Genomic DNA, 13,131 nt, shown 5'->3' with positions numbered 1-13,131 from the left:
TACTGACTTTAAATATTATTTTTTAACTTTTATTTAATGAATATAAATTTCCAAAGTACAGAATATGGACTACAATGGCTTCCCCCCCACACAACTTCCCTCCCACCGCAACCCTCCCCTTTCCCACTCCCTCTCCCCTTCCATTCACATCAAGATTCATTTTCGATTCTCTTTATATACAGAAGATCAGTTTAGCATATATTAAGTAAAGATTTCAACAGTTTGCTCCCACACAGAAACATAAAGTGAAAAATACTGTTTGAGTACTAGTTATAGCATTAAATCTCAATGTACAGCACACTAAGGACAAAGATCCTACATGAGGAGTAAGTGCACAGTGACTCCTGTTGTTGACTTAACAATTTGACACTCTTGTTTTTGGCATCGGTAATCACCCTAGGCTCTTGTCATGAGCTGCCAAGGCTATGGAAGCCCCCTGAGTTCACTGACCCTGATCATATTTAGACAAGGCCATGGTCAAAGTGGAAGTTCTCTGCTCCCTTCAGAGAAAGGTACCTCCTTCTTTGATGACCCATTCTTTCCACTGGGATCTCACTCATGGGGATCTTTCATTTAGGTTGTTTTTTTTTTTTTTTTTTTTTTTTTTTTTTTTTTTTTTTTCCCCAGAGTGTCTTGGCTTTCCATGCCTGAAATACTCTCATGGGCATTTCAGCCGGATCCGCATGCCTTAAGGGCTGATTATGAGGCCAGAGTGCTGTTAGGACATTTGCCATTCTATGGGTCTGCTGTGTATCTCACTTCCCATGTTGGATCATTCTCTCCCTTTTTGATTCTATCAGCTAGTATTTGCAGACACTATTCTTGTTTATGTGATCCCTTTGGTTCTTAGTCCTATCATTACGATCAATTGTGAACAGAAATTGATCACTGTAGGACTAGTGAGATGGCATTGGTACATGCCACCTCGATGGGATTGGATTCGAATCCCCTGGTATGTTTCTAACTCTACCGTTTGAGGTAAGTCAGCTTGAGCATGTCCCGAATTGCACATCTCTTCCCTCTCTCATTCTCACTCTTATATTTAACAGGGATCACTTTTCAGTTAAGTTTCAGCACTTAAGAAGAATTGTGTATTGATTACAGTATTCAACCAAAAGTATTAAGTAGAACAAACAAACAAAAATACTAAGAGGGATAACATATTAAGCTGCTCATCAACAGTCAGGGTGAGGGCTGATCAAGTCACCGTTTCTCATAGTGTTCATTTCACTTTAACAGGTTTCCTTTTTGGTGCTCAGTTAGTTGTCACCTATCAAGGAGAACAAGTGGTATTTGTCCCTTTGGGATTGGCTTATTTCACTCAACATAATGTTTTCCAAATTCCTAACAGGGATCACTTTTCAGTTAAAATTTAAACCCAAATGCCCATCAACAGTAGACTGGATAAAGAAATTATGGGACATGTACTCTATAGAATACTATACAGCAGTCAAAAACAACGAAACCCAGTCATTTGCAACAAGATGGAGGAATTTGGAAAACATCATGCTGAGTGAATTAAGCCAGTCCCAAAGGGACAAATATCATATGTTCTCCCTGATTGGTGACTTTAAATATTGATACTTACTTCTTCACCTGATTCCAGTGGTCATATGCCGTGTATAGTATGCTCACATCTGAAGGAAAAATGGAGGCTTACATTTCCAAAATGTTGACTGAGCCACATTCATTGATTCATTCTTTTCTAGCATATCATATGACATTATAGTGTACATATGATTAATGATAGAAGTTTATAAATCCATTATTTGTGAATGTAGATGCAGTGAGCCCTAACACAACAGAGAAGTGGATAAAACATTCCCATGAAAAGAACACTGCAGGTTAAAAATTATTTTCATAATGCATATATGCAAACTACAGAATAACACAGCTTGCATTCTTCTGTTGTAGGAACTCTTCTTCAAACACATTTCAAATGAAGAACTTTGGTGACATGACAAGACTCAGATCCAAAACATGAGGAATCTTCCCAATGCTCATGGAAATAGGTATTATGAGAAAATTTTTCATGGGCTTCAAAATTATTTGAACCAAAATAAATTTACCTTTAAATTATGTTCATCCCCATACCTTCTGATGTACCCTGCATTTATCATCATGATAATTTTAAATGGAGTTGCACACATAAAATTATAACTGATGATGAATGTATAAAGTATTTTGTAACTTTTTTTATCTATTTGTAAGGCAGGGTTATGGGGGGCAGAAACAGAAATAGGGGAATGGGAAAGATATATATATGTATGCATATATACATACATACACACATATATAAAATATATTATACAATAAATTTGTTATAAATAATTATTTCATTCATTGTTTTATTATTCATTATCTATAATAAATAATATTTATTATATTATGAACAATACATTATAAATAATAAATAGCATTATTTATTTTTATTTTATTATTCATAAAATAATAAATTATTTTTAAAATATTATAATTAAATTTATTATAAATAAATATAATATATTTGTGTATATATATATATATAGAGAGAGAGAGAGAGAGAGTCATTCTAACAACTGGTTCACTCCCCAAATAACCACAATGTCCGGGCCTGGACCAGGCCATAGCCGGAAGCTATGAACTCTTCTGGGCCTCCCACATGAGTGACAGGGTTCCAAGAACTTGGGCCATCTCCCACTCGCTTCCCAGGCCCATTAGTAGAGATCTGAATTAGAAGTGGCACAGCCAGGACTTGAACCAGTATTTATATAGGATGCTGATGTTGCTGCTGGCAGTTCAAGCCCCTGTGCAACACAGGTCTCCCTAAATTATTTATGTTTTTAATGTTAGCTTATGATTGTACATGTGCATAACTGAAAATGTATAAAATATCAATGTCCATTGATATAGGTGTGTAGATAGAAACTTTCAAGCCTGTGAAAACTGGAAAATTTGAAAGATTTTATTCCTCTTAATAAAGTTGATTGTCCAAAGGATTACACCCCAAATTTTAGTATCTATGAAAGATAAACCAACGAGGAATATGATGCTAACTTTTTTGACAATCTTGATTTTGCTACAGGGAATAGAGATAAAAGGTGAAAAACAAAGTACTTAAAACCATTGTAAAGTTTTAAGTTGTAAGGTGTTTTCATATTGTTTTGCCTTTCTAAAAGTGCATGATGTAATCCAGAAAATATCATACCAATAATTTAAATGTGTTCCCAGGAAGTAGTGCCATAAGAAAATTCAAATTATTTGTGGAGAAATTCTGTATTGACCAAAGCCTCAATGTATTCTTCATAAAGACATTCTAAATAAAATGAGTTGTTCAATTCAAAAATCACAGGGCAACAAAACAAAAGTGCATGTAAGGATCAACAGCAATGCCAGATAGCAGAAAACAGATGAAAACTTCATACAGAAACACAGTAGACCAGGAATACCTAAAGTGATCTTATACAACAAAAACAAAAACAGAGGCATCACAATACCAGATCTCAAAACATACTTTGGGGCAGTTCTAATCAAAACAGCCTGGTAATGGCACAAACACAGACTTGTAGACCAATGGAACAGAATAGAAGCTCCATAAATCTATCTATGCATCTACAACCATATTTGACAAAGGAGCTAAAATCAATCCCTGGAGCAAGGACAGTCTCTTCAACAAATGATGCTGGGAAAACTGGATCTCCACCTGCAGAAGTGTGAAACTAGACCCTATACCTTACACCTTAGCACAAAATCCACTCAAAATGGATTAAAGATCTAAATCTATGACCTGATACCATAAAATAATTAGAGAGCATTGGGGAATCCTGCAAGATATTTGCATAGGCAAAATGTTCTTGGAAAAGAACCGAAAAGCACAGGCAATCAGAACCAAAATTGACAAATGGGATTACATCAAGATGAGACGCTTCAGCACCGCAAAAAGGAACACTCAGCAAAGTGAAGAGGCAACCAACAGATTGAGATAAAATATTTGCAAACTATGCAAATGATAAAGGGTTAACATCCAGAATCTATAAAGAGCTCAAGAAATTCAACAACAACGAAACAAACGATCCCATTAAGAAATGGGCAAAGGACTTGAACAGACATTTTTCAAGAGAGCAAAGTCAAATGGCAAGGAGACACTTGAGAGGTTGCACCTCACTCCATTTAGAATGGCCCACATATAGAAATCAGCAAATGACAAATGCTGGCAAAGATGTGGGGAAAAAGGCACCCTGGCACAGTGTTGATGGAAATGTAAACTGGTGCAACCATTGTGGAAGACAGTAAGGAGATAACTCAGAAATCTGAATAAAGACCTAACTTACGATCCAGCCATCTCACTCCTGGAAATGTACCCAACCCCCCCCAAAAAAGAGTTTGCACCCCGTGTTCATTGCAGCATAATTCGCAATAGCTGATTTGTGGAATCAACCTAGATGTCCATCAACTGATGACCAGATAAAGAAATTGTGGTATATATACACTATGGAGTACTACTCAGCTATAAAAAAAAAATGGAATTGTGTCTTTTACAACAAGGCAGTTGCAACTCTAAACCTTATACTTATTGAAATAAGCCAGTCCCAAAAAACATATATCATATGTTTTCCCTGATCAGTGGTAATGAATGGAGTATCTGAAAAATAACGCATTGAAGTGAAATGGACATTCTGAGAATCAATGATAGATTATAGCCTTTGTCTCTTTTTTTGGGGAACAGTATATTGTTTTGTTCTGTTTTCACTTCATGCTATTTGTTGAACTGCTTTACTTAGGGTATCATGAACTATACAATCATTAAGTGTACTAAAGAAAGATCACTGTAGATATTAAGAGTGGGAATCTGAGAGGGAGGGGGAGGAAGGGTTGAAGTGTAGGTGGGAGGGAGTGTAGGAGGAAGTGCCACTATGCTTCTATAATGATAAAAAGGAAATATATGAAACTTGTATAACTTAATATATATAATAAAAAGAAAAATGGCAATTTAGCACTCAGAACACAAAATAATTTTGCGTAATGAAGTAGATGAGCAGTGACCAAAAATACGTGAAAGTATATAAAAAATTCATAGAACAATAAAGCTGCAATAATTCATATTTAAAACTCATTTGGTGGATCAGTGAATATACAGAGCTGTAGAAAGAATTAGTGAATTAGAAGACAAAGCAAAGAACAAAATGCAAAAAAATGAGGTGACAGGTGAACAGAGTAGAAATATGCTAGAAGTCAGTTGTAAGAGTTATAAAGTAGCTGATTTTTACAAAAAGTTCGGGCAGAACTGATAATTATGACAAGAAATCTCATATTATAATGTTTAATTATACATCATCATTAACAGTTGACCTGAGGCTTAATTGAACTTCTAGAAAAAAATTCTGGAAGGATATTTGTGCAGACATAGACAAGACTATTCTAAAGCATAAATGGGAAGCTACCAGCCTTGTAATAGATAAAACAGTCCTGCAAATGAGTGAGGAGGAAGGAATCACTTAACCCATTATTATAATCAAGATAGGGCTGCAACAATGAATGAATAAATATGTATGGCAGTGGAAAAGATCACAAAGCCCAAAAGTAAACCCACATACATGAAGTGAACTGATTTTTGATAAAGAAAGAAAATCAATTCACTGGGAGAACAGCCTTTTCATCGTTGAAGCCAAAGTTATCAGATATCCATAGACAGACATCAAACTTTATTTAAATCTCACATCTTATTCTAAACATCAACTCAACATGGATTATAGACAACTATAAAATTTTCTTCTAAAGTATTAAAAATATTAAGCAGAACAGGAGAAAATCTTCTATATGTAATACTTACTACAAAAGCATGATTCATAAAAAGAAAACTGATAGAATCAACTTCATCATGTTTTAAAACTTTGTTGTGTGAATGATCATTTTAAGAGAATAAAAATAGAAAGTATAGACTGGGAGATAATATAATAGCTGACCAAGAAACTACATGTTCAAATATCTATATGTAAATATACTTGTAAAGCAAATGATTCGATTAGAACACTGGAAAAAGATATGAGAGGTGCTCAGTTTTATTAGCCATTATAATGAAAATTGAAATCAAAACCACAAAGATATCTATCAGAATGACAAAATTTCTAAAAAAGTGACAATAATTAATTCTTAAAATATGTGAAGAACTGGAGAACCCATATATTGCTAGTAGGAATGAAGAATACTACAAGTTCCAAAAATACTTTGAGTTTCTTTATAAGAAAGTTAGATGAAGTCCTAAGAGTGGGTCCTAATCCAATCAGCCAGGTGCATTTAGAAGAAGAAGACATGACAGAGTAAGTAAAGAGAAAGTCTGCAGGACCCAGCAAGAAGGTGGTTCTCTGAAAAAAAGGGCAGAGGCCTCAGGGACCATCAGACCTAGGGACACCTTGATCTTGGCCTTCTAGGTTCCAGAACTTCAAGATAATAAATATCTTGTTTAAGCCACCCAGTCTGTGGAACTTTGGTATGACAGCCCAAGCAGACACAAAGTATATGAAAAAGAAAATAAGAGAACATTGTGAACTAAGTTGTTAAATCTATGGAAAAAATTATGCACAAAATATTCACAGAAAATATATTATTTTAAATTTAATCTGTAAAATAAATATTTATCATAAGTACTTAAAAATTGAAATTCTAAGATGAAATCTTTCTCAAAAAAATCAGCAGATAGGCTGCAGTCTGAGATGTTTCAAATTAATATGTAAATAACATCTGAAAATTTTTCAAAAGATCAAAAGAAAGAGAAATCAATTCTCATTTTCAAAAAACTGGCAAAAACTTTACATCTAAGATTCACAAAGCATAAGAAATCAATTCAAGAAAATGCCATTCATAAATATAAATTCACATATGATAAACTATTCGCAAACTCAACCTAAAAGTTATTCAGTATGAATAAATAATTATCAGCTGAATCTGTCAACAAAATACAATTGGGTGTAGAATTTAAACTAGTGGTTGCCTGCTATTGGGGAAGGTTATCAGTTGACTGCTGAAATCTATGAGGTTTCTTTTGAGGTGATTATTAATGTTCAAAATTCACTGTCGTGACAGTTTCACAACTTGTGAACATACTGAGCACCATTGAATTGTAAACTTTGTATACATCTTACATGAATTACAGCTCAGGAAAATTGTTATTCAATAACACTCAAAAGGAGCAATGATGATAATCTTTATGATGGAAATTAGAAAACCACTGCTAATCTAGAGGAGAGAGAATTGAGTGGCAAAGGCACCAGACAACTTTCTGAGAGTGAAAGATTGCTTTCTACTCCCAGGGGTGATTACAATTGCCCAAGCTTAGTGAATGACTGTGCATCTTATGAAGCGATTATCTCCTCTTAATTAATTAGAAAAAATAATTATCTTATTTAGGAAAACTAAGAACACATGCCAAGCACTCTACCAATCCTGTTCTATGTAACAACTTGTCTTGGTGACAATGTTGTGAATAAGTACTGACAAAGTACTGAAAAATAAGCACTGATGAAGTGAATAAGTATTTATAAAATAATTGAGGTACAGAAGGCTAAGTAACTCTCAAGGCAGAAGAGCTAGAATGTAAAGACCAGCAGTCTGGCCCCAGAACTGTACACTTGAACAGTCACATGAGAGCACTCCTGTTGTGTGTGCTTGCAGAAGATGAATGTGTGGTAGACAAGGATTCTTGCTGGCTTCTTAATTTCCTTCTGCCAAATCTCACTGCTCTCTTCAAAAGGGAGCAGTGTCTTCTTCCAGGGACCGATTCAGTAATGATGTCATGCTGCTTTGGGTTGAATCAGATCAACGTCAAAATAACCACTCTTCAGATAGCGGAATGATACACTATGCCGCAGACAGAGCATGAGAGGTAATAGTTCAGACGGTTCCACTTTCTGGACCTGTTTTATCACCACTTCAGAGTAAAATCTGGAAAAAGTCAATTTCTGATGGATAGTTTTTTTCAGCTTTAAAATTCTGATTAAAGAACAAAAAATGGGGGGGGGGAATCTTATAATTTTAAAAATAACAAAGCCAGAATAATACTCAGTATCTTGACTCAGTGAGTTAATCAATCTCTTTTCTCCGGTAACATCAATATCCCTTAATTTACTGTGATGTTCCAGGTAGGATCTGCCTAACCAACCAACCATAAATCATGAATTGTGAAGTCTTTTAATATTACTTCATTGCAAATTGCAAAGCAAGTTCACCATGGGCTGGTTGCCAAGTTGGCTGAGTTCAGTGAGGCAGAATCCCACAGCCAGTGTTCCATGAAACAAGTCTATTGCCTATAGACAGGCAGAAGGGGGCAAATGTTGGGGGATCAGTGAGGGGGGTTGGGGCGGGGTCCACTGTGAGCAGTTCCCCAAGACCTAGGAAAGTTGCCCCTAGTGGATGGAGTCTGAACTGCGCATGCCCCACTTGCACTGCAGCTGCGGGCCCCTGGGGAGTACCTATGCTGTGTTTTATGAGCTGGGTCAGGTAATGTGATCACTGGGCCAAAGCACTGAAGGACATCATGTTTCCAGGGGGGCAGCGGGAACACAGCCCAGTGGTTTTCTGGCCAGCTCCTGCTTATCTCAGAATGTTGCATTTCCAGCACATTCTTCGGTTATTCTTGAGAACTACAAATGAGAAGGAAGCGAGAACTGGGTCAGTCCAAGGCCATCCAGAGAACTGTGCCACATAAATCACCAACAGCGATGTCATCTTTTTCTGTGAGTTCCACAACGGCTTACCATGTGCAATATCTCTTCAAGTGAGCAATCAAAGCCTTGCCACGTTCTGTTCTCAGGAAGTGCACTATCTAAGCTTTACAGGCCACAAAAGAAAAGAATACAGATAGTCTATTTTACATTTTGGACCTCACCCTTCTTAAAAAAGTACACATTTCATATTATGATGTTTAATTTTCAGTACATGAGAAAACTGCATGTAAACAGAACAGGGAATGTTAAATGGATTAAAATGGCTATTATTTTATTGCTACTGAATAAATTGTTGACTAGTTGCACAGACATCTATAAGAATATGGTGTTGGGTTTGCATTGTTCCTGATGAGATCACTGGTGAAGTGTTCCAAGGCTTTTTCTTTGGCCCTCACCTACTTACATTTTAAAATTTGCTTGAGATAAGAACATAAACAGAATGGTCAACACATCAACCTGAGTTTACTGATTTCTTTGATTACAGTTTCTGGTTCTTAATAGTTGTTGAAGCATTTCACATAGTCCAAGGATTTGCAAGCAATCACATCTTACACACACACACACACACACAGTTAGGTTCCAGTTTTGTTAGAAAGGCTTACAGCATCTTAGAAAATGCAGGTGTCCAAAACGGTGGGACTACCTGTCCCAGATCACCTTCAAAAATTTCAGTCTTTAAACGGAGATTCCAAATGCCTGTGACTTTGCCCACCAGTTATGGTCTTGCTACATCCAAGAAGCTTGATTTTAAATTAAACCAGCCTCGTTTTCATTTTTTTCCTCTTCTTTCTGCAATAAAAACTACTTTCCATTTTATTGATTTATGCATAACTGCAGTCAAGTACACAAATCTTGAGTGCACAGCTTCCTTCTTTTTCAAATTCAGCACATCTGTGTAACCATCATTCTTTTCAAAATCAGTATTTCCACAAACCCAAAGGATGCACATTTCTATTCTCTATGCCACTCCCAGAGGCGAATCACAGTTGACTTCCATGGTCATAAAGTAACTTTGCCTTTTTAACTTTATGCAATGGAATTGCAGGTTATATGCTCTTCTCTGTAATCTTTTGCTCAGCATTATATTTAGAAAATTCACTTAGTTTTAGTTTGTTCATTGTTACTGTTATTTAATTCTACCATGTGTATATAGACCTTAACTTACCTACAGATGTGAAGTTCCACACTGCACAGGTAGTACTGAGTCACAGAGTGTGACTGCATCCAGCTTCAGGGAATGCTGTCAAGCAGTTATTTTAATCCTAATACTGATGTTTGAGTGTTCCAGCTACTTTATGTGCTCTTCAAACTTGGTATTACACAGCATCATAAGTTTAATGTTCTGGAATGTGATTTGAACCTGTGTAATATTTTGACTAACAATTCCAATACACTCCCATCAAGGTGGCATGTACCAATGCCATCTCACTAGTCCAAGTGATCAATTTCAGTTCACAACTGATCACACCAATAGGTCTAAGAGTCAAAGGGATCACACAAACAAGACTAGTGTCTGCTAATACTAACTGATAGAATCAAAAAGGGAGAGAACGATCCATGATGGGAAGTGGGATACACAGCAGATTCATAAAATGGCAGATGTCCTAAATAGCACTCTGGCCTCAGAATCAGCCCTTAAGGCATTCGGATATGGCTGAAGAGCCCAGGAGAGTATTTTAGGCATGGAAAGCCAAGACACTCTGAAAAAAAAAAAAAAGAAGAAGACCCAAATGAAAGATCTCTGCAAGTGAGATCCCAGTGGAAAGAATAGGTCATCAAAGAAGGAGGTACCTTTCTCTGAAGGGAGGAGAGAACTTCCACTTTGACTATGACCTTGTCTAAATAACGTCGGAGTTGGCAAACTCAAAAGCCTTCCATAGCCTTGGCAACTCATAACTAGAGCCTAGGGAGATTACTGACGCCATAAACAAGAGTGTCAAATTGTTAAGTCAACAACAGGAGTCACTGTGTACTTCCTTCTCATGTGGGATCCGTCCTTAATGTGTTGTCCAATGTGAAGTAATGCTATAACTAGTACTGAAACAGTATTTTACACTTTGTGTTTCTGTGTGGGTGCAAACTGATGAAATCTTTACTTAATATGTACTGAATCAATCTTCTGTATATAAAGATAATTGAAAATGAATCTTGATGTGAATGGAATGGGAGAGGGAGTGGGAGATGGGAGGGGTGCGAGTGGGAGGGAAATTATGGGGGGGAGCCTTTGTAATCCATTAACTGTACTTTGAAAATTTATATTTACTAAATAAAAAAAAGAAAAAATATTTTGATTAACAAAATTGAGTGTCTAAAATTTTTAGTTGCCCATTGGGTTGTACTCTGCTGTAAAGTGTCTTTCCCATGGTTCTCCATTGTTTTGTCTCTTTGTGTTGTATGTCTTCTTGATTTAGTATGAGAACTGCTCATACTAAATGTGGGATATGTGAATTGCAAATGTACTCCTCCTGTTTTACAGATTGTCAGATATTTGAGTGGCCTTCAAAATGTTCACAGAAAAAAATTGGAATTAAATATAAATAAAAGATAGGTTTTATTTTTCAATATAAGCTCCTTCAAGTTTCAAGACACCTTTGAAAGCAAAAATATCAAATATTTTGTCTATCCCCCAAAAATTGAGGGTTGGGTTTGGTGTCATAGTGATGCAGGTTAAGCTGCTGCCCTTGATGACATATGAGTGTTAGTTGAATTCTTACCTTCTCCACTTCCAATCCACCTCCCTGCTAATGCACCTGAGAAAGCAGCAGAAGATGGCCCAAGAACTTGGGCCCTGCCACCCACATGGGACACCGGATGGAGTTCCTGGGTCCAGCTTCAGCCTACCCAAGCTGTGACCACTCACAACCATTTGAGGAGTGAATCAGCAGATGGAAGAGCTCCTTGTATTCTTCTCTCTCTCTCTCTCTCTCTCTCTCTCTCATTCTGCCTTTCAAATAAATTAATAAATCTTAAAAAAATTCCGAGGGTCTTGTGAATTTAACCTTGCCAATGCAGTTCTCTTATATGATTAATAGGAAAAGCGCATACCCTTTAAAGACTCTTTACAGGGGCTGCCACTGTGGCACAGAAGGTTAAAGCACTGGCCTGAAGCACCAGCATTCCATATGGGCGGCGATTCTAGCCCCGGCTGCTCTACTTCCAATCCAGCTCTCTGCTATGGCTTGGGAAAGCAGTAGAAGATGGCCCAAGTCCTTGGGCCCCTGTATCCACATGGAGACCCAGAAGAAGCTCCTGGCTCCTGGCTTCAGATCGGCACAGCTCTACCCATTGCAGCCATCTGGGAACTGAACCAGCAGATGAAAGACCTCTCTCCCTGTCTCTACCTCTCTCTGTAACTCTGTCTTTCAAATAAATAAAATAAATCTTTAAAATACAAAGATTCTTTACAATTAAGAAGCAAAAAGTATTCAAAGCACAATAGCATGGTGGATGCCTAAACATTGTGCAAAATTATTGGCTTCATGAGGGGAATGAGAAGGAGCATTGTCCTGGTAGAAATATTTTCCTGGGCATTTTCTGCTAAATCTTTGGCTAATTTTCTCAAAACACATTAATAATAAGCAAATGTTCTTGTTCTTTGGCAGTCCAGAAATTCAATGTGAAAAATGCATTTAACAACATTCCAAAAACCTCTTGACCTCTTCCAAAAACCATGACCTCTGCTCTTGGCTGGTCCACTCTCTATTTGACTGGACCACTTTCTTCTCTTTGTAGCCATTGCTTTGGTTATGATTTGTCTGAACACTAGTAATGCCACATTTTATTTTCTGTTCAAATTTTTAGAAGAAATGCTGGGATCTGGATGCCACTTGTTCAAAATTTCCACTGAAAACTCTGTGGCTGTTTTCAGCTGAGCTGAATACAGCATAGCATTGAGTACAAACTTTGTTCTACTTTAGTTTTTCCGTTAGAATTGTATATGCTGAATCAGTTGAGAAGTCTCTGGCATTGGGTTGCTATTAATCATTTCTCCCCATCAGTCAGGGTGTTAAACAATATAAAATCTTTCTTCACAAAGTAATGTGATGGTCTATTGCTGTAGGCATCATCTTCAGCATAGTCTTGTCGTTTCTTAAAATGAACTGCTGATTTCTTTGGGGCATTGCCCCCATGAAATTTTGGAAATCATCAGTGATTTCACCATTCTTCCATCCAAGCTTCACCATACATTCTATATTTGTTCTTGCTTCAAATTTAGCAGAACTCATTCTAACTGATGTCTTCTCCTTCTTAGAGACTCAACTAAATCCCATTCAGGTATGTTATGCCAAGTTAGTGTGAGTTTACTTTCTGGAAGGTATTTTTTTTCATAACATGAATTTTTCTTGAAACTTTTAAGACTCTTCTTATTTGCATATCTGCCAGAGATGAGAGAGAGAGAGAAAGAGAGAGGGGGGAGATACTTACAGAAAAA

At 36.7% G+C, this 13,131-nt stretch overlaps 1 protein-coding gene across 2 annotated transcripts in view; it reads right to left on the bottom strand.

Moving 5' to 3' along the window:
• Nucleotides 1-2,922: 2,922 nt before the first annotated feature.
• The window catches only part of PPDPFL (pancreatic progenitor cell differentiation and proliferation factor like), a 46,657-nt gene continuing 36,448 nt past the window's right edge, over nt 2,923-13,131 (bottom strand). The window contains exon 6 of one of the 2 annotated variants that reach the window (XM_070076589.1): nt 2,923-8,615. In XM_070076589.1, coding sequence (XP_069932690.1) covers nt 8,603-8,615 — 13 coding nt within the window. In that variant the 3' untranslated portion in view covers nt 2,923-8,602. The remainder of the gene's footprint in view (nt 8,616-13,131) is intronic. The other variant, XM_070076588.1, reaches the window with a different exon arrangement.

This window comes from Oryctolagus cuniculus, chromosome 6, assembly GCF_964237555.1.
Source record: "Oryctolagus cuniculus chromosome 6, mOryCun1.1, whole genome shotgun sequence".
In the NCBI taxonomy this organism is placed as follows: Eukaryota; Metazoa; Chordata; class Mammalia; order Lagomorpha; family Leporidae; genus Oryctolagus; species Oryctolagus cuniculus.
This window is presented reverse-complemented; position numbering and strand designations above follow the sequence as displayed.